The following is a 21869-nucleotide window of genomic DNA, read 5'->3' on the forward strand; positions in this document are numbered from 1 at the left end:
GGAGTCTGCTTCCCCCTCTCTCTCTGCCTGCCTCTCTGTCTACTTGTGATCTTTCTCTGTATCTGTCAAATAAATAAATAAAATCTTTTTAAAAAAGATGCCAATATATTTATATATTTAGCTATCTTAAATAATGATATTAACTACTTGAAGTTGATTTTTGGTTCTCCCTTTAAAACATCATATTGTCTTAGGGTCCTCTTTTCTTTGACTACTTTCTGGAACTTCTTCCCCAAAAGCTGTATGTCCATATTGCTAGACAATTATGATAGTTCACATTAAATCACAATTTAGATAAATAAGATACAGTAAGTACAGAGGGAGATAATTAATTTTATTAGGTTTATAATTATAAATTGTGAATTTGGGAGTCAACAATAACCAAATATTTCACAGAGCTATGTTTTAGGCAGGGAGCGTCCACTCACAAGAGTCTCTGTACAAATGTTAATCCAAAAGCAGTCAGACATTGCAAGTTGGTGATACAAGACACCAGGAAATAAATAAATATAATATTTTAAAATTTAAAGATTGAGTTGCCAATAAAGAATAGTGGCATAAAGAAGAAAAAATAATCAGGAGGAGGTTTCAGAAAATTCTGGGACTGGTGAGGTTCAATCAGGCACCTATTTCACTATTTTGATGTGAGACTTAGAGCTAAAAGAAAATTATCCTATGAAACCTAATCCCCATTCAACCTGAAGAATTTGCTATTGGTAACTTCTTATTTCCTACCAAAACAGAATACTTTACATGCTTCCAATTTTAACACCTGCTCATGGGTACTTAGGCATGTAATGCCATCTACTATACAAAATCATTTACTGTGCAAGTATGCTCAGTGGCATGACTTATTGTACAATACAAGGGACATGCTGATGTCTTCTTACAGAACACAAGAATAAAAACCAACTATGAGTAAATTAGGCAGTTATAGTCAAAATTAGAAATTAGGAATTATTTTTCTATAAAATTTTTCTGATGTAAAATAATATCCAGGTAAAATCAGAAGACACAAAATACTATGAAACTAAAATTAAAATCATACTTAATGTTCAAGTATACTTCAAAAATATGTTTTATATGTTCCCTTGTTTTTAAGCATCTCTTACCTGTTTGATTGTATTATCACAATACAAAACCTAATGTTCTAAGTTGACATAACTAAAAAATGTCCTGATAAATCCCAAAAGAAATGAAATGTAAACATTCTCCAACTCATTTCCATAATAAAGAGATTTAAAGAAATATGTGTGTCTAATGCTTACTCTTCTATCATCATATTCCAAAGCTTTTAAGAACCTAAGTTCAGTGAATGAACCGATAAATACAATGATGAAAAACCAGAGGTGAAGGCAATATTGTTCCTTATCTCTGATTTTTAAGCTACCCTTGGACTCACTTAGGTACCCAGAAAGCTAAAGGATAAGCTAAATCTTGATAGCAATATTACATTTTTTTCCCCCTCAGTGACAATTGATGATTTTCTCTGGTAACTACTGTGAGTGAGAGACAATGCTACTATTCACCAGTATTCAGTTCTCTTCCAGAAGAGACTGAAATTCTCCTCCCACCAGAAGTGAGGTATGTCTTGTTTTAGACAATGAAATTAAGTAGAAGCGATTTATGAGACTGCCAGCGCTAACCTCTCTAGCTTCTCTTTCCCTGTTGCCATGATGCAGGGATCCTATGCACACATGGAAATCCCATAAATGTAAAAGCATCTCAGAACACTAGACCATCACAGGGAGGAGGGCTGATCTGTAGTGCACTTTACATGAAAAAGATTTAAACATGTTCCTATAACCTACTGTAATATGGGGTTATTTGTTATAGCAGCATAACCTTTACTAACTTGACTTTAACAACTATTTCAGCTTTTATCATTCTCTTCCTCGATCTCTTCTTTTGCATGATGCCTCTTTGGCTTATATTCTCATCTTCTAAAACTCTGTCAGATTTTCCTTACTTGTCTTTCTTCTCACATGCCTTTTCTTATCTTTCATGATAGGAACACACACAGGAGTAGAGAAACCAAGGCAGAAAGGATAAAGTTGTAAAACAAAAATAAAATAAAATAGTAAAATAATAAAATAAAATAAAATTAAATTGCCAAGTACAGACATACAAGGATATAAAATCAGGGGCTTGCTTTCTTTCAAAGCTAGTCCTCCCAAGATTACCCTAGATTTCAGTCACACTGAAATAGTATAATACCATCTCATTTTACATGTGGCTGTTTTATTCCCAGAAAACATATTATCATTATTCACAGAATTGTTGCCTATGGGCGCAGAGGAGGGAGGAAGTGAAATGAGTAGAATCTAAAATTTGGAGGCACTTCTATAGTTGAGTCCAAGTTCCAAAGCACATACATTGTTGACTTTTTGATGTAACTTTCTAATTATTATGGGTTCAGTTTCTTTATATTTTAAATGGAAAAAGTGATAGTATGCTTCAGATGTAACAGCATTTGACAAATATGCATGTGTATCAATTATTCTTAGGGAAATATGGACAGCTCAGGAAAGTGTGAGTCCAACATAATAAGTCATAAGACCAGGTGTGGGAATTCCAACCAGCTTTATGACTTTTCCTGGCCTCATCACAATTTCACCCTCACAGAAAACTTTCCAGAACTTCTTAGGTATCTCAAATGATAGATGCCTATTATATGGCACACAAAAGCACTTGTGTCTCTAGTTGTGATAATCAGTGTGGAACCCAGATATAGGCAAAAACCTAACATAAATTGTAAAAACTGAAAGCCAAGCACCTCCTAGTGAAAGCAGTTTGGGCTACTGTTTGAGCTCGGTCCTGCCTGTTTCTCAGATACCATAACCTAAAATTGTGTTCTTACCTGCGTAGCATTTCAAGGTTTACTGATCTAGTGACAAATAGGCTTTCTTGATTCTGTGCTCTGATCTTCCACAAATGAATGATTAGGGTTTACTAAACCTTTCCTACTTTTGACTTACTGCCTTTCTGAACCTCTACACATATTAATTGACAATGTTAACCTTGGGTGGTAATTTTAGGTAGATTGTTGGCTCAACAATGCTGTCATTAAAAAATCAAAATGTGTTCATGAAAAATCTGTTTCTTCACTCTTTCTTAGTTAGTAAATAATTTTGAAAATTGATTAAAAAACATTAACTATTAGGGTTAATAGTTTAGTTTATAGTGTAGTTTATAAACTGTCTCAATCTTCTGAGTGACAAAAGAAGGAATAAATACACTGTGAAAACATACAAATTTAAATAAATTAATAAATTAATTATTTAACAGCATCGTTTATACCATAGGAGGCAATATGAGGAATAGAAAAAGCACAGGACTGGTTTTGCAGTCTGCCTTGTTATTATAATTGCACATTTTCTAAAGTCCCAGTGTCTCTGAAAGATACAATACTTTCTATTCTTTGACTTTGGTACCTAAATATGTTAGTGTTTAAAGAACTCTTATATAGATTACTTGATTTGCTTTAACACAACCCATTTCAGATTTTTACTTCCCTGTGTTTTGTGTCATTTTTTTCCAGCATCAACATTTCTTATGCTGCAGATTAATTGTACTTTCCATTAATATCCTTAGTGGGGGCAGAAAATAGCTGAATATGCCCTTTGCATACTTACGTGGAGAGATTATTTACATATCAAATTGTCTTTTAGACTTTGGTTCTTCAGGCCAAATCACACCACTTCTTTTTCTCAGAGGTCTGATTTTCCAAGCTTAATCATCCTTGTGGTAGTCCTCTGAACTGTCCAAGTTTTCCACATCCTTCTTTAGATGAAGTTCCAGAACAGCTCATTGGGGCCTAATGGAAGTTTGGAGGCTCAATGATATTTTTTTTTCCTAAGCTAATTAAGTGCTGAATATGCACTCTGGTAGAAAAATTAGTACTATATAAATTGCATATAAACTCCTATGGAGTAATGCTAAGCTCTTAGCTACACCCAAATGTTGGTCCCCAAATAATCTACTGAGAAATGAGTCAATACACAAAAAACTGGAAATTTGTCTAAAGAAGGATGAATATGACACTTTGATATGACAAAGTTATATTGACTTCATTATTGGGAAAAAGCCTGAATGATGGGAAACAAAGGGAGGTCTAAAAAAGAATTACCATTTTCTCTATATGGCTAACTTCACACATGTGAATGCCAACTTATCCTTCAAGACTTTCCTGATCCCATAGCCTCTCTTCCATTCTCATAGCTCTGTTCTTCTCTCTGTTATAGTATTTATCACACTGTTTAAGATTTTAGTTTATAAATGTTTGCCTTTTCTCTTCTGTCCTTCATAACATCCTTCACAATGCCATAACAGTTAAATAATTAAACACAGATATGAATGTGTTATCGTTTACCTTAAACACCATGAATTTTTACATTTGCATATCTTTGCATGTTTCCTCTTTCCAGATTCTTCTTCTTCACAGCATAGCTCAAACATCACTTCTCTATGCCTTTCCTTGATGCTCTACTTTCTATCCCAAAGACAGATTAATTTATCTCTCATTTGTGTTCCTATAACAATTTATACATATTTATATCTTATCAATGATTTTGGTTCAATCTAATTACTAATGAAGCTCTCTTTTCAACACTGCAATTTTCAAGGGCATATCCATATGCACTTTTAAAATACATTATCTGGGATATGAATATTTAAGAAATTGAATTTGTAAATATTTCATATCTACTACTAAACTGTAAGCCTCTTGAGGGAAGAATATCAAACACGATTCCCCCTTGCATGCTATAAACACCTGTCGAATGGATGGATAAATGATAAAGCAATGACATAACATTCACACATGAAGCTAAGAAAGCCAACACAACCACAGATGTCTTCAAGCTTACCGGTCCATGGCAGGTGAGGATGCCGTCTTCCATCTTCTCACACTGGGGGTCACACTCCACACAGATGGAGCCATTCTCAAACTCTCGAAATTCCCTGTGAAAACATCAGCTGCATGAGGTGGTATAAGCAAACAAGCTGTCAACTTAACAAATGAAGTAACATCTGCTAAAAGCCCTATTGGCAGAGTAAATTCTAGAGTCTGTTTCTCTATGTGCCAGGAGCATCAGACTCATTTCCCTGTACATTAAGGAATAAGTTCTCCATTAGGAGAAAAGATAAACTGCAGCCAGATGGCTCTCCCTGCCCTCCACTGGGTTCAACGATAGACTCATTCAGAAAACCTCTCTTGCGAGAGATATTCTAGCCGTCTTTGAAAGAAAGAAAGAAAGGGAATCTTTCTTTCTGATGACACAACAGAATCATTTTTACCTTTTTTAAAAGCTGGGCCTGTTTGTCTCTAAATAAAATTTTACTCTTGGTTGAGCTTTATTTTTTAAACTCTGAAAGAACTATTGTATTTTTCTTGTTGCTAAGTTACATGATATTCCCCATCCCTGCCCTTCAAATCCCAGGACTCTTCAATTTATTTTTGGTGAAACTTCAAAAAATGCTTTGATTTCTTTTCTTCTTTTAAAATAGCTGCCTTGGAGAATTAGAGAAAATATCCTTTTATGGCAGATTTTATATTCTTAGATTATTGATCTAATATCACAACATCTTTTTTGGTTTAAGATCTTTTTGAAGTAATTCTGTACAGTATAAAATAAAAAATAGCTAAATGGTAACATTCTAAAACTCTCTCTAATTAAAATCTAGGATGATGGTTATCCCTTCCCACAACCTTACATATTGTGGCTATATGAATATTAAATGTTATCGATAGTAAGTTTTCTAATCGATATCTACTGTAAAACTTCCATTTCAATAATTGGGTATCACTTAGGTACAATATGTTTAAATACCTCATTCCCAATAATGTATGAGAGGATGAAGCACAGAGTAAAGATAATTTTAGAATGCCAGTTATGTCATTAATAAAACTTGACTAAATATTTATAGCTTCTGATTATTTTGTGTCTGTATATCATGAACTATCATTCTAAACTTAGAGCATTGCATATATGGCAATTATAGATTAATTAGGTGCTAAATTTAAATTTACTTGTCCCTAGAGTGAAGTGTTCACTTATTTTCATACTGAATTATCCTATTTGGTTATTGTAAAACCTTAATAAATGATAGAAATCCAAAAGGCAGGTTATTTTTCTGTAGGTTAAAGCCTTCATAAATGATAGAAATCAAAAGGTGGGTTATTTTTCTGTTAAATTAAAACTACACATACACTAAGGCAAGATAATTAAGTCTGGGTTTTCAAAATAAATAGCACCAAATTGATGGTTTAGTTAGGTATCAATGCACATATTTATTTACATGGATTTTGCATTTTTAAAGTGAGGTGTAGGCTTGTGATGAATTCAGCTTCTTACAAGTTTTCTTGAGTTTAAAAACTCAATTACATAGGAACAGATTTTCTTTTGCAATATTTTATCAACATGAATTATATATATGGCTTGACAGAGGGAATCTTCAGAATAAAAAGGTCAAAATGACCTGATATGTGGGAAGAGGGTCATATATGTGGGATGGTAGGTCAATTGAGAAGAGAATCAAAAGTATCATTTCTATAATGAAATTATAAAACACAGCAAAACCTGCAATCATCAGCAAATTCTTTTTTGTTTGTTTGTTTCTTTGTTTGTTTTTTGAGTATAGTTTCTGGGATTGCTAAAGGGTTACGTTACTGAATGAAGGTCATAATTTTTGTGGTACTAAAACACTGGTCATGTTTTTTCTCTTCTTGAAAACCCCTTCCCTACAAACAGAGTTGAGGAATAAAGTGAATAGTCATAAAAAGTCTTGGAGATAGAGCGTACCTGTCTTTTCTTCTATAGACTAGACTTCTATTTGTATAGCTTTGGGTTCCCTTCCTTTCTGCTCTCAAAACTGATCCTTATGGTTTTTATTACTTTTGCTCCTTATTGTCAGTGTCTGCCTCATTGCTTTTTCTTCCCTGTTTCCTATTGATTATACTACGACTTTGCCGGAGATGCCCTTTCACTGAGTCTGACCTAACGAATCACCGTCTACTGAGCTGAGTCTTACATAGAGCTTTCTGTCACGTTTCACTACTCTGCATTTCCCACAGTCCTGCTGTGTGTGTTACCTTAGCCAATCCTGTGATTCAGAGCAAATGTTTTGGAGTCAAGTCCTTCCCAAATCTGGCCGGTGTTCTCAACACCATCACTAATACTTCTAGGCCTGAAGTCCCTTAACATCTATAGACTTCCTTTTGTAAATATCCTTTGTAAAAGGGGAGAAAAAAATTGTGTTTCAATGAGAGGTGTGATTACTAAATATAAAAACGCCGACAAAGAGCTTAGATTGGCACTCTTTCTGATGTTTCTATGGTGTTCTTAAAGTTGTAAATGCGTTTGACCACGTTGCCAAATAAGACAGTTTTAAGATTGCGTTGCAATTTTTCTCTTTCATTCTAGACGCTTGTGCACTCTAGTTAAGGGTTGCTAAATACAGTGGCTTCTATGACCTGGATTTGAATGCTAACAGCCAGGAAGTGACTGATTTTCTTTTCCTCTTCAAAAAGTCCTCTTTTGAGGATTTCTTCTCATATAAAAATTATAAAAATATAGGTGCCCTGATTTTGGTAACTGTCTTATTTGTATTTGTTTTCTGCATTTTTAAGGTGACTATTCTACCTAACCATCTAATCAGCTTAGATTAATAGACACAAAAAGAATATCATAATCATCTTCGTAGTAAAATTTTTTAACAAGCCTTTATTATGCATTTTCTCATTTAATAACCATAGTTATCGTATGAAGTTGACACCATTGTTATTCCCATTTTCCATATAAGAAAACTAAGTTTAGAACAATTGGGTTTATTATCCAAGGTTAAAAATGATGGTGTAATGAGGTTAGGATTAATTCATTATTCCTCAAAGGCTGTTTCAACTGTGGGGCAATGTTGGAAAAAATTAGTCAGTACCACAAGATTGGAGGTGGGAAAATCTATCATTGCATAGGCTAGAATTACATCAGACTTTAAAAGGTACTTTCATTTATTATCTTTCAAACTAACCCTTGAACATGATTTCCTAGAGCCCTACTGCTACTGCAAAAGACATTAAAAACTTTATATTTCTTTGGTACATTTGATCTAATGACTTGGAAAAAGTTAAACTTTCAAAAACAGTTTGGTAGTCAGTGTTGTTTAATTAGAAAACAGGTATTTTTCCTTTGCTTCGCTTTTATTATTTTGCAGATGTGAGACAGAGGATCATATATGCATCCACGTTTTTATCCAGTTCACATTTATGAGAAGGTTAAAACTGAAATATTAAGGGAAAATAACAGTATCTGGAAAAGTAGCAGGATGGAGATCAGATGCCATGAATTCTAGTGTTGGCTTGACTCTTGGAATGGCACAGGCCAACACTTAATGCCAACACTTAATTCTACCAGTTTTCGTTGTCTATAAGATGTTGCTGTTAGAGAAGTTGGTTTCTGGAGCTTGAACCCTCTTTAGAATTGCTTATATTAAGGAGGGCATGTGTTGTGATGAGCACTGGGTGTTAATATGCAAATAATGAGTCACTGAACACTACATCAAAAACTAATGATGTACTTTAGCCACTTAGAGGTCATTTAAATGACAAAATATTGTACCCTAAAAGACATGTTGGAAGAGATTTTGTAAAAGACATTGTAAAAGACATCTTTAAAAATAATTTTAAAACTAAAGATCTGAATCTGTAAAAAAATAAAATGAGGTAAAAGAAGAAATGAAATAAAGAACCTCAAAACTACACTTTTATAGAACTGTTGAAAATCCTTTCAGTAGCAATATAAGAAAATGTGACTCGGGAACAGTACTGAAAAATGTATTATCACACTAATGAAGGACAACTGTGATGCATGAAATGGTATGTTATGATAAACTGATTTTATGAGTACATGAAATGCCATGCAACATGATATATACTAGGTTTTACTGTTGGCAATGTGATTATTATAGCACCAGAAGGAATTTAAAATTCTTGATTTAAAATATTGCTTAGGTTATCTTTAGAAAGGGCAGAACACCACCAAAAACCCCTTCAACTAGAAACTACAAAGGCAATTTTTCTATAAGGCTAAGCAGTTGTCAGAGACATAGAAATATGTATTATTTGTTTCTTATAGACATAAGTTGGATGGAAAAAAATTCAAAAGTTATTAAGTAATTCTAGATGAAAATTAAGAGGCAAGTATGTGAAAAAATATTACTGGGACATCTGGGAGGAAAGATTACTTGTAATAATCTCCTTCATATTGAAAATAAGAATATGTTTTTCAATTTTGCTTCAGTATATACAGCTATAATTTATTAAGAATGATCTATTTCAGTATAATTTTTAAGTTTGCATAATAGTATATATTTGGACTTGTCTTACTTCAAATAAAATTCTTTCCCCTTAAAACAATTCCTCTCTGTGTTGTTGTCTCCTTTATACAAAAAGATCTTCCCTTAAAAACCCTAGCCAGCACACACATTCTGCCATTTTACCACTTTCTTATCATTTAAAAATCTGAACCAATCAGCACCTCAAAGTTTAGGAGGTAAAGGCGACGTCGGAAGATGCCTTACCCATCATAGAGGTTACAAGACTCAATACAGCTTCTTCCTCTGCTGAAACGACGGCAGGACAGGCACTGGTCGGGGCCAGGTCCCCAACAGCCATCGCCTGAACACAGATGGTTGCACACCATTCCTTCAGCAGCTGGAAAAGAAAAAGACAAATTCAAGAGTGAAATAAAAAAGAAGGTTGTGCTAAAACTTAATCATTAAAAAACGAACAAACATTTAACCATTTTAATGTGAATCTGCCCAATGATGCTATTTCTGAAGAAACTGGTTTGAAGGGGATGTGTGGCAGATAACTCAGTCTGCCTACTCAGTGTGGCCCACACTGCTGTCAACTTCTTCCATATCACAGAGCCCCATCACTGTGTGTGTAGAACCACTACATTTTTCATAAGAATGAACAAATGTAGTTGTTTACATCAAAATTCTAGGAAGGAAGGGTGATAGAAATTAACCTTCCCATTAAGGCAAGGAGCAAACCATACCTTTCTCAACCCAACCCTTTGTTCCACTAAGACACCAAAAATCTTCACTTCAAATCCATATGAGAGCTTCAGGAAGGAATAGAATAATAATTGTCTTAAAAAATATTTAGAGAAAGAAAAAGAATATCTGAAAGGTAAGAGGAATGAGAGAAATGGAAATGGAAATGGAAATGAGAGAAATGAGAGAAGCCTGTTTTTTTACAGGCTTCTGCTTGCCTTCATTTTTAGTCGAATTGGCACATGTAAGGAAAAGGTTTTGCAAATATGTGAAACAAATTGTAGTGGTCACTGATGAGGAGGTATAGAGATGAAAGTAATAGCAATGATCTTTAGCTTTGTCTCTATATAATCTGCTAATGAAAGTGCTGCCAAAGAATTTGGGGACTGTTTTAAAATTGCCACTTAAGTCCACCATCTCTGTTTCCTTTTATATTAACATTTATTCAGAATATTGCTCTTTATATGGAATAACATGATTTTAGTAAAGGGATACTAGATGTTGACTAGGAAGGGCCTATAAAGACTTCAAATGTCTGTAAAGTGATCTGAGTTATCTGAAACACAACTGCATGTGGTTTTCATAAAATATTAGGAATTTCCAAGATTCAAAAAAACACATCCAAAAAAGCTTTATCTTCCCATTATTTACCAAGGTTAATTATTATAGGATGTAACTTGTCATGACAGGAGCATTTGTAGGATGGGTTGAGATAATATGCGAGTATAATATAAACAGGGGAAGATGTCTGTGAATGCTACCTTTTTAAACATAGTTTTGAGAAAGAAATTGCCAGCATTCATGATGCTAACTTGTTTTTAAAAAGTGAAACAAAATCGTCCAGTTCATGTATTCTTCCTCTTATATCCTGCAGCCTTAAGGGGGTACCCTTGCTAAACTGTGGGAAATTTTTTCTAAAGGCAGAGTTAGACTACCAACAAGTCTTTTTACTTTACTTTTTACTTAATTGAATAATCTCTTCCAACATAGTTTAAGAGAGAAACTGTGTAACTGTGTGTTTGGCAGTTTTATTGAGGTAAACATGATACATAATACATTGCTCATACATAAAGTGTACAATTAGATGTTTTGACATATGCATGCAATCATGAACCATATACATACTTAGAGTAATGAATGCATCCATTAATTCTAAAAGAATTCTTATGACCTTATGTAATTCCTTCCTCTTTCCCCATCCCTCTCAGACAACCATTGATAGGCTGTTACTTAATATACATTAGTTTGCACTTCTTATAATTTTATATAAATAGAAACATAGAGTATGTACTCTCTCTTTATATAGTTTTTTTCACTTTGAACAATTATTTTGAGATTTATCTATGTTGCTGTGTGTATCAATATTCATTCATTTTTATTACTAAATATATTCCATTGTATGGATATACAACATTTTTTAAATCATTCACCTATTGCTACACATTTAGACTGTTTTCTACTTTGTGCTATTAAAAATTAAGCTACTATAGGGGCACCTATGTGTCTTGGTCAGTTAAGCGTCGACTCTTGATTTCAGTTCATATCATGATCTCAAAGTCATAAGATAAAGCCCAGTGTCAGGCTTTATGCTTATTATAGAGCCTATTTTAAGATTTTCTCTCACTCCCTCTCTCTCTGCCCCTCCCCACACTGCTCCCACACACTCTAAATAAATAAATAAATAAAATAAATAAATAAATAAATAAATAAAATCTACTATAAACATCCATGCACAAGTCTTTGCATAACCATATGTTTTCATTTCCCTTCAGTAAACACCTAGGAGTAAAATGGACATGGTAGGTATAGGATTAACTTTTCATGGAATGGTCAAATTGTCCAAGTGTTGTATCATTTTATATTCCCAAAAGTAATGAACTCAACTCAAGAATTACAGTTCCTTCACATTTTTGCCAATACTTCATATGATCAGTCAGCTTAATTGTATCCTTCCTAGTAAGTATGTAGTGATATCCAGTTGCAGTTTTGATATGCATTTCCAAAATAGTACCCTATGGTACTGTATGGTACTCTCCAGAGAAACAAAATAAACAAAATGAACAGAATACATATGACTTATTATAAGGAACTGGATCACATAGTTATAAAGGCTGAAAAAGGAAAGCATAGTTTCAGTTTCAGTCCAGAGGCCTGAGAACTGTGACCACAGATGGTATAAGTCCCATCCAAAGAGCAGGAGATGACCAATGTCCTAGCTCAGAAGTCAGACTGAAAGAGTGAATTTTCTCTTCTTCTACCCAGGCCTCCAGTGGATTGGATGATGCCTACCTATTTTGTTTCACTTAGCCTATAAATTCAAATGCTAATCTCATCCAGAAACATCCTCATAGATACACTCAGAAATAATGTTTAGCCAAATATCTGGACACCCATGACCCAGTCAAGTTGACACATAAAAGTCACTATCACAAGTAGTATGTGAAGATCCATTCATTTTTTTGCATATAGATAACCAGCATTTCCAGTACCATTTGTTAAAAACACTCTTTGTCTTGCCTTTGGAGGTGTGTCTTGCAAGAAGTTGCTGCAGCCAAGGTCAAAGAGGTTGGTATCTGCATTCTCCTCCAGGATTTTGATGGATTCCTGTCTCACATTTAGGTCTTTCACCCATTTTGAGTTTATTTTTCTGTATGGTGTAGGAAAGTGGTCCATTCTTTCGCATGTGACTGTCCAATTTTTCCAACACGTTCACTGAAGAGTATCTTTTTTTCCATAGGATAGTCTTTCCTGCTTTGTTGAAGATTACTTGACCATAGAGTTGTGGGTCCATTTCTGGGTTCTTTTTTCTGTTCTATTGATATTTGTCTGTTTATGTGCCAGTACCATACTGACTTGATGATTATAGCTTTGTAATATAGTTTGAAATCTGAAATTGTGATGCCTCCAGCTTTGGTTTTCTTTTTCAACATTCCTTTGTCTATTTGGGGTCTTTTCTGGTTCCATACAAATTTTAGGATTGTTTGTCTCCATCTCTGAAGATGTTTTGAAAGGGGTTGCATTGAATGTGTAGCACTAATGTGAAACACTAATCTAAAATTCATATTTTGTGGATATTTTTATAAAGCATAGTCTGTTACTTAATAAGCCAATTTTTTAAATAAAGCCAATTTTTAATGTTTTATTTACAAGAGCAAAGAAAAAAAGTTCTTAGAGGCATCTCAAGCATAGACGTTTTTATGCATTTAAAATCTCACCAGATCATTTTTAAATTCCTCAACATCTAGGCTCTTAGTAATAACCACTCTTATTTCTTCCATATCTACCTATGGTTTATGTGCTACTTACACACTTACAATTCACCACCTTGATAAGGTAAATTTTTCTTCTGCCTCAAGAAGGTCCTCCAGGAAGGAATGTTTCATTAAGTAAAAGTTAAATATTGTATCTTTATACCACATAATTGGTAGCACAGACATTTTTAACAATATTTGTTCTTCCAATCCATGAGCATGGAATGTTTTTCCATTTTTTTTGTGTGTCTTCCTCAATTTTTTTTTTTTTTTACCAATCATTGTTAATTTTATTTAGTTTAATAATTTTATTTTGGCTATATTAAAATAACAGTTATCTTTTTGAAAATCATGCTGAACTATTTTTTTTAAAGATTTTATTTATTTATTTATTTATTTTTTATTTTTTTTTCCATTTTATTTATTTTTTCAGCGTAACAGTATTCATTCTTTTTGCACAACACCCAGTGCTCCATGCAAAACGTGCCCTCCCCATTACCCACCACCTGTTCCCCCAACCTCCCACCCTTGACCCTTCAAAACCCTCAGGTTGCCCCAACCTCCCACCCCTGACCCTTCAAAACCCTCAGGTTGTTTTTCAGAGTCCATGTTTATAGCAGCAATGTCTACAATAGCCAGACTATGGAAAGAACCTAGATGTCCATCAACAGATGAATGGATAAAGAAGATGTGGTATATATACACAATGGAATACTATGCAGCCATCAAAAGAAATGAAATCTTGCCATTTGCGACGACGTTGATGGAACTAGAGCGTATCATGCTTAGTGAAATAAGTCAATTGGAGAAAGACAACTATCATATGATCTCCCTGATATGAGGACATGGAGAAGCAACATGGGGGGATAGGGGGATAGGAGAAGAATAAATGAAACAAGATGGGATTGGGAGGGAGACAAACCATAAATGACTCTTAATTCCTCAATTTTTTTAACGAGTGTTCTATAGTTTTCTGAGTACAGATCCTTTATGTCTTTGGTTAGGTTTCTTCCTATGTATCTTATGATTTGGGGTGCAATTGTAAACAGGATTGATTCCTTGAGTTCTCTTTTTTCTTCCTCATTGTTTGTGTATTAGAAATGCAACTGATTTCTGTGCATTGATTTTATATCCTGTGACTTTGCTGAATTCCTGTACCATTTCTAGCAATTTTTTGCTGGAGTCTTTTGGATTTTCTACACAGAGTATCACGTTATCTGAGAAGAGTGAAAGTTTGTCTTCTTTGCTGATTTGGATGCATTTTATTTGTTGTTGTTGTTGTCATCTGAGTGCTAAGGCTCAGACTTCCAGTGCTATGTTGGATAGTGGTGAGAATGGGCAACCCTGTCATATTACTGACTTTAGGGGAAAAGCTCTCAATTTTTCCCCAATGAGGATGTTGTTTTTCCAGCTCCTGTAAGTGTAAGGGTAAGTTGTGTATTTGAGACTTTACTTGTTTCTTGAGGAAAGCCTGTATTGCTATATATTTCCCTTTTAGGACCATATTTGCTATATCCCAAAGGTTCTGAACTGTCGTGTTTCCATTTTCATTTGCTTCTATTTATTTTTTCTAATTCTAGTTCTCTTATTATTTCTGCCAGATCTGCAGTTTCTTCCTCCACTTAAGTCATGAACCCTTTAAAATCATCCATTTAAGTTGGAATCAACTTCTTCCAAGTTCCTTTAATGTTGATATTTTGACATTTTCCCATGAATCACAAATATTCTTAGTGGCATCTAGGATGGTAAATCCTTTCCAGAAGGTTTTCAATGTATTTGGCCTAGATCCATCAGAGGAATCACCATCTATGGCAACTATAGCCTTATGAAGTGTATTATGAAATAATAAGACTTAAGAATCAAAATGGGCTTTTTGATCTATGGACTGAAGAATGGGTGTTGTATGAAAGCATAAAAACAATAATCTCATATACCTCTATCAGAACTCTTCGGTGACCAGGTGAATTGTCAATGAGCAGTAATATTTTGAAAGGGATCTTTCTTTCTGCGTAGCTGGTCTCAAAAGTGTTTAAAGTAGTCAATAAACCATATTGTAAACAGATGTGCTGTCATTCAGGCTTCGTTGTCCATTCAGAGGCCACAGAGTAGATTTTAGCATAATTCTTATGGGCCCTTCAATTTTCAGAATGGTCAATGAGCACTAGATTCAACTGAAGTCGCCTATTGTGTTAGCCCCTAACAAGGAAGTCACGCTGTCCTTTGAAATTTTGAAGCTGGGCATTCACTTCTCTCTAGCTATGAAATCCTAGATGGCATCTTTTCCGATATAATGCTGCCTCATCTACACTGAAAATCTGTTGTTTGGTGTTTTTATTTTTAGATAATGATAAATTCACGTAAGCAATACTGCAGAGAGATCCATGTTTCCTTTACCCAACTTCCCCTAATGGGAAGACCTTGGAGAACTATACAGCTCAATAACACAAACAGAATATTGACATTGATACAGTCAAGTTACAGAAGATCTCCATCACACAAGAATCCCTAATGTTGCACTATAAAGCTCTATAACATTTGTTTATATGTTTTTGTGTAAATGTAAATTTTCATTTGTCTGGAATTATTGCTCAGGGGTATAATTGTTGGGTCATATGATAGAGATATTTTAGTTAATATTTGCGGTTTCTGAGAAAGTGGTGAACTATTTTGTAGAGTGGTTGAGACATTTTACATTCTCACCAGGAGTATATGAATCAATTCATTTTTTTCTCTTGCATTTGGTTTTGTCACTCTATTAATTCTAGCCATTCTGATAGGTGTATAGTGATATCTCATTGTGGATTTAATTTTTATTTCCTTAAATGGGTAATAATATTGGCATCTTTTTAGAAATAATAAAGACTTTTTTTTTATTTACTTATTTATTTATTTTAGAGAGGAGGGGAAGAGGCAGAGAATTTTAAGCAGACTCTGAGCAGGGAGCCTGACATGGGGCTCTATTTCATGATCTTGAGATCATGACCTAAGCCAAAACCAAGTCTAATGCTTAACTGATTGAACCACCCAGGCACCCAATATTGACATCTTTTAATATGCTTATTTGCTATATGTACATCCTCTTCAGTGAAGTGTATCTTTATGTTTTTGCCCATTTTAATTAGACACTTTTACTGTTGAATGTTGAGAGTTCTTTATATATTCTATCTATCTATCTAACATCTATCTTCTCTCTCTCTCCATCTGATTTAAAAATAGTTTCTCTCAATCTGTAGCTTGTACTTTCATCCTCTCAATAAGATCTTTATTCAGAACAATTGTTCTTAACTTTAAAATCCAATTTATCAATTTTTCCTTGTATATACTGTGGTTTTGGTGACAACTTCAAATTCTCTTTGTTTAGCCCTAGGTTCCAAACAATTTCTCTTCATAATTTTCCAGATACATTCTCTGTATTCATTAATGTGATCATGTGATTTTTCTTTTTTTATTAAATATCATATATTACACTGTTAGATTTTCTATATTGAGTCAGCCTTGTATCCCTGGAATAAACCCTGTTTGGTTATGCTGTATAATTAATTATACATAGTGTTAATATTAACTGTATATAGTGTTGAGAATTGCTGAATACTATATGGTATATTTTTTCTTCTATATTCTTTGAGTGATACATTAGTTTGGTTTGTAACTTCCTCTTTTTTGGTATCCTGTGTTCATATATGGATCTTAAAAATAATCATGTGAAGTAGAAATAATTGTTAATTTTACAGATGGGCAGCGGCTCAGAGAGGCTGAACTGCCCCAGGCCACAAGTGTCAGAGTGGTGCTTTAAATGTGGTCCTGCCAGTTCTCTTTACCACCCAATGGGATGAAACTCTCAGCTCCATACTCCACCTCCTCTGACATTATGTGCCAGGGAGATTGGGGTACTTCATTACAGCTTGGTGAGGCTAAAAGCCTACACTCCCCATTCCTTTCCTGGCATTGGTGAGATAGAGGCCACATTTTTCTCCCTATGGTTTTGGCTAGAGTAGAGCAGTTTGTCTAAAAGATTTCTGCTGTAGTTAGTATGTCCTTTTCCTGGTCCTTTGGACAGAGAGAATAGGATTTTGTTGGAGCTTTTTTTGGTCTGCATCTGTCATTGTTTCTGAGTTGTCAGTCTTCACCTCCAAATCCAGGATATAGGAGAGAGAACAAAACAAAACAAAAACAAAACCTACAAAATTCACATCTATGTCCTTTCTTGAATTTCAAGTTGCCAAACCTGTCTTCCTTCATCTCCCCAAGTTTCAAAATCTTATGTTTCTTTTATATACAAAGTCCAGGGTTTTCAGTTGTACATAGCACAGGGAATAGGGAAAGGTACATTTCATTCATCTTTCCTGAAGCAGAAATCCCAGTATACATCTTTAATTTATTGCAGCCTATTTTCATTATGTTTTACCACTGTTTCATTATTTTCCACCACTTCGTGTATGTTCTAAGAACCCTAAGATAGGAGATATATATATATATATATATATATATTTCTCCATTCTTAACCTTTAAACTATCATCACATATTCTGTTCTTTACGTTATTCACCACACACTCATTATTTTAACCCTTAGAGTGCCTTTTGAAGAGAATTAAATAATAAGATTCTATATATTTATCTATGTGGTGCTCTTCATTCCATATATAGATCCATATTTTCATCTGGTATCATTTTCTCCTGAATAAAGGACGTTTGGTATTTCTTCCTGTGCAGTTTTCCCTTGGTGTTGCTTGCTCGCTCGCTCTCTCTCTCTCTCTCTCTGGCACTCTGACTGCAAACTCCAGCTGCCTTGGTCTTCCTGGACTCTCAGTTCTGCCATCTCAACCCGAGCAGTCTTTGGGATTCTTCCTGGGTCCCTCCTGACTGTTCCGTGGTCCAAAAATTCTCTCCAGGTAGTTAGAGCAAATTACGAGGCTCACATCATTTGTTTCTTCACTCTTAGGAATCACTCTCCATCATTATGTGATATCCATTCTCTCGCCAACTGTCATTTCATACATTTTGTCCTTCTTTTGGTTGTTTCATGGGGGAGGGTAACTCTGATCCCCATTATCGTATCTTGGCCAGAAAAGGACATCCTATTTTTTTTAATAGAAATAGTAATTTGATTACTAGTAGTAGTGAGAGATCACTATTAATAGTAATAGAGTATTTTTTAAATTCAACATGGTATTACTTGCTGTTTATTTATAAACAAAAGATTTTATATAATAAATCTCCAAAATGTCCCACACAGCTTCTAAGCACCCACAAAATTTTATTGAAAATTGTAATTGCTTCCATTTTGTTTTAATTTATTTACTTTATGGTCATAATCCTAAATAATACAGAAATGTAATTTTTAAATATAGTCTGAAAGAACAGAGATTGAATAGAGTGTTTTCCTATGTAGATAAGATTGTGCCTCTTCTTAAATACATTATTAATTATTTTAGGTAAGTCATAATGTTTGTGAATTTGCTAAATTGTGGCTTTCTTCATGTCTTAAAGATTTATTAAATTGAATACCACATATTTTTTTATAACTATTTTTTCCTTCAGATCATGTGGAGATTTCAAAAATTGAATGATTCAGTGTTCTACTTGGGAAAGGCTGACAGTTTATCTGTTATTTTTATTTTGAACTAATAGCAAGAGTTCTTTCTTATTTATTCATAATGCAGAGAAAGAGAGTTCTCCCACTGTACAAAAGAAATGTCAGTTGAAATGGAATCCTAACATAGTTTCATATCATTGATTCTCTAGATTTATAAGTGACTTTCACTAACCTATAAATATGTAAGGAGTAAAAACAATAGTCCAATTAATCTGACTGAACATAAACATATTAAGATCAAATTCTATGTAATAAAGAGCTAGAAAGAAGCAAAAAATCCATGATATTAACTAATATAAAGTTATAACACCCATTTTTATAAATATTCAGCCATTTAAGGTTATTTGTAGTTCATATTCTGCAACATATATATATACATATTTACATACAATTCTAGTATATATTTGCATCAGAGTAAATCCTTAAAAGTGAAAAAAAGTTATATTATAAAAGCAACTTGTAAATACAAGCAGAGTATATTCAAAATCACATCGCAGTGTCATGAATCTGATTTGCATTCATCACTTTCAAATCCTTATAGAAAATAAAATTAAGCTTTCAAATTCTTTGTCAACATCTAAGTCTCTCAAATATATGCTTAATTTCTTCCTTCAGAATGTTGACAAAGCCATTAATTTCCCATGGTTATTGCCAATTTTATGATAGCCCATCAACCTTTTGTCTATTTCACCACCTTGTATTAAATTTTTTCCTGGTTTGAAGCCTCACTCTGTAATCCCTTCTTTTCTCTCCCAAGGGTGATAGACTCTTCAATATATGGGAAAAGTGAAACCTGCCTGCTTTGATATTCTGTTACACACTTTGAATTATGTGGAGAGAATTTAGCTTCACCAAACCTCCTACCTTTTTTCCTACTGCCAACTGTCTCCCTTAGTCTGAATTCAAATGCTCAATTTTTGAACAGTTTTAGATCAAGATCTATTGGAGGAAAGTAATAATAAACAGAAAACCACAACAATTAACTTTCTTCTCATTTTTTCCAAACCACTAGATGATGGTCTTGAAGGCTGGTTGATCATTTTCTCAAGAGTGAAACAGGAGAAGTGTCTCCACACAGCACACAAAAAAAGGCCAAGAAAGCTACTTCTTTGAAGTTCTTTAGAAAAAAAAAAAAAATTTTCAATCAACACCCAGAATTCAACAGTTCTTTGACCTCCCAGAGTGATAGTCACATGGGAAGGAATAGAAGGCCTATTCAATGGCTTATAGTTCAAAAAGACATTACAAGTGTCTCTAAAAAAACTTAAGGAATGTAGCTATTAGGCAACCTTTAACATGCTCTGTGTTTTCTCTGGAAGCTGTAAAATAGATTTTTCTTTATCTCATCTGAATTGTACCTATTAAAAACTTGGAGTTATAATAATGTGTTTGTATTTCAACCTGTATATGGAATATTGAACCTGCTTTTATTAAAACAGAGGCAAGCCTAAGCAATGGTTCTTGCTACTGTGTTCCATGTGTTAGAGTAAATGCATTAGCTCAAAATATGCAGAAAAAAATAGATCTTCTTTCATTGTACTAGACCATCTATACTGTTTGCATTACTTATTATATAGAGGAATGGATTTGATCTGGAATATATTTAGAGAGATATCAGTAATCTTTTTTTGTTTGTTTGTTTTTTAAGTCCAATAAATATGATTTAGTTGCAGTAGTTCAGTTTTGTAATCATACCAGTACAGGTTCAAATCCTTACTCTATGACTAGCCATGTAGCCTCAGGCAATTATTGACATGTTACTCATATACAAAGTGAATGATAATATCTCCCTTCCAGGGTTATGATGAAGAGCAGATCACATTAACAGAGTATTTAATGCAGAATTAATTTAATTTAATCACTTATCTAAATTAAGTCCTCAGTAAATTTTTGTAAAAGAAATGTGAAAACATAGACACATATTCATGTGTTTACTTCTAAAAAATAAGCTGAGAAACTATTTACTTTATGCTGGACACTGCTAAGAAATGAGGATATGATGAAAACATGAAATAAAATACATACTGTCTTATCTAGACCTTACGGTCTAGTTGAGGAGACAAGCATTAGATAATCATTGAGAGAAGGAGAGAGCGAGAGAGCTTGAGCACTGAGAGAATACATAAGTTCTTCTAACCTAATGGGTAGGTCACATTAGGTCAGTCCACAGAGGAAGGAACTGAGATGAGAAAGATAAGTAGGAATTCTTAAAGCGAAGAGGGCTGGGGGAAATTGGGCATCACAACTCTAGCCAAGAGAGACTGAGCAGGGAATAGGATTAGTGATTTTAGAAACGAGGCTGAACACAGACAGTGAGTGGGAAAGCAGTATCAGATGAGCTAGTGAGGTAGACAAGGGCCAGATAATGCAGGACTTACTGGCCATTTATAAGATTTTCTGTTTTGTCCGAAGAGTTGTGGGAAGCTGTTGGAAGGTTTTAAATAGGAAAGTAAGGATCTTGGTTTTGTTTTGTTTTTTTTCCTTTCTCTAAATTTTTATTTAAATCCTAGTTAGTTAACATACAGTATAATATTAGATTCAATTGTAGAATTTGGTGATTCATCACTTCCACATAATACCTGGTGTTCATCATATACCCATCACCTACATAAGCCCATCCCCCGACCACCTCCCCTCCAGCAACTCTCAGTGTGTTCTCTACAGTTCAGAGTCTATTTCTTCGTTTGTCTCTTTCCCCACATCCCCATGTTCACCTGCTTTGTTTCTTAAATTCCACATATGAGTGAAATCATGTGATATTTGTCGATCACTGTTGATTTATTTCATGTAGCATTATGCACTCTAGCTCCATCCACACTGTTGCAAATGACAAGATTTCATTCTTTCTTTTGGCTGAATAATGCTGCAGTGGAGATAGGTATGCAGATATCTCTTTGAGATTTGGATTTGATTTTCTTTGCACATATACCTAAAAATGGGATTGCTAGATCAAACCTATCTGCTTTTT

At 34.0% G+C, this 21869-nt stretch overlaps 1 protein-coding gene across 4 annotated transcripts in view; it reads right to left on the reverse strand.

Annotated features, from left to right (window-relative positions):
* The window catches only part of ERBB4 (erb-b2 receptor tyrosine kinase 4), a 1171522-nt gene that overhangs the window by 264331 nt on the left and 885322 nt on the right, over positions 1-21869 (reverse strand). For all 4 annotated transcript variants that reach the window (XM_046019457.1, XM_046019455.1, XM_046019456.1 and 1 more), the window contains exons 13-14: positions 9577-9709; positions 4869-4962 (exon numbers count right to left, since the gene is read on the reverse strand). In XM_046019457.1, coding sequence (XP_045875413.1) covers positions 4869-4962; positions 9577-9709 — 227 coding nt within the window. The remainder of the gene's footprint in view (positions 1-4868; positions 4963-9576; positions 9710-21869) is intronic.

Source organism: Meles meles, chromosome 9, assembly GCF_922984935.1.
Source record: "Meles meles chromosome 9, mMelMel3.1 paternal haplotype, whole genome shotgun sequence".
In the NCBI taxonomy this organism is placed as follows: Eukaryota; Metazoa; Chordata; class Mammalia; order Carnivora; family Mustelidae; genus Meles; species Meles meles.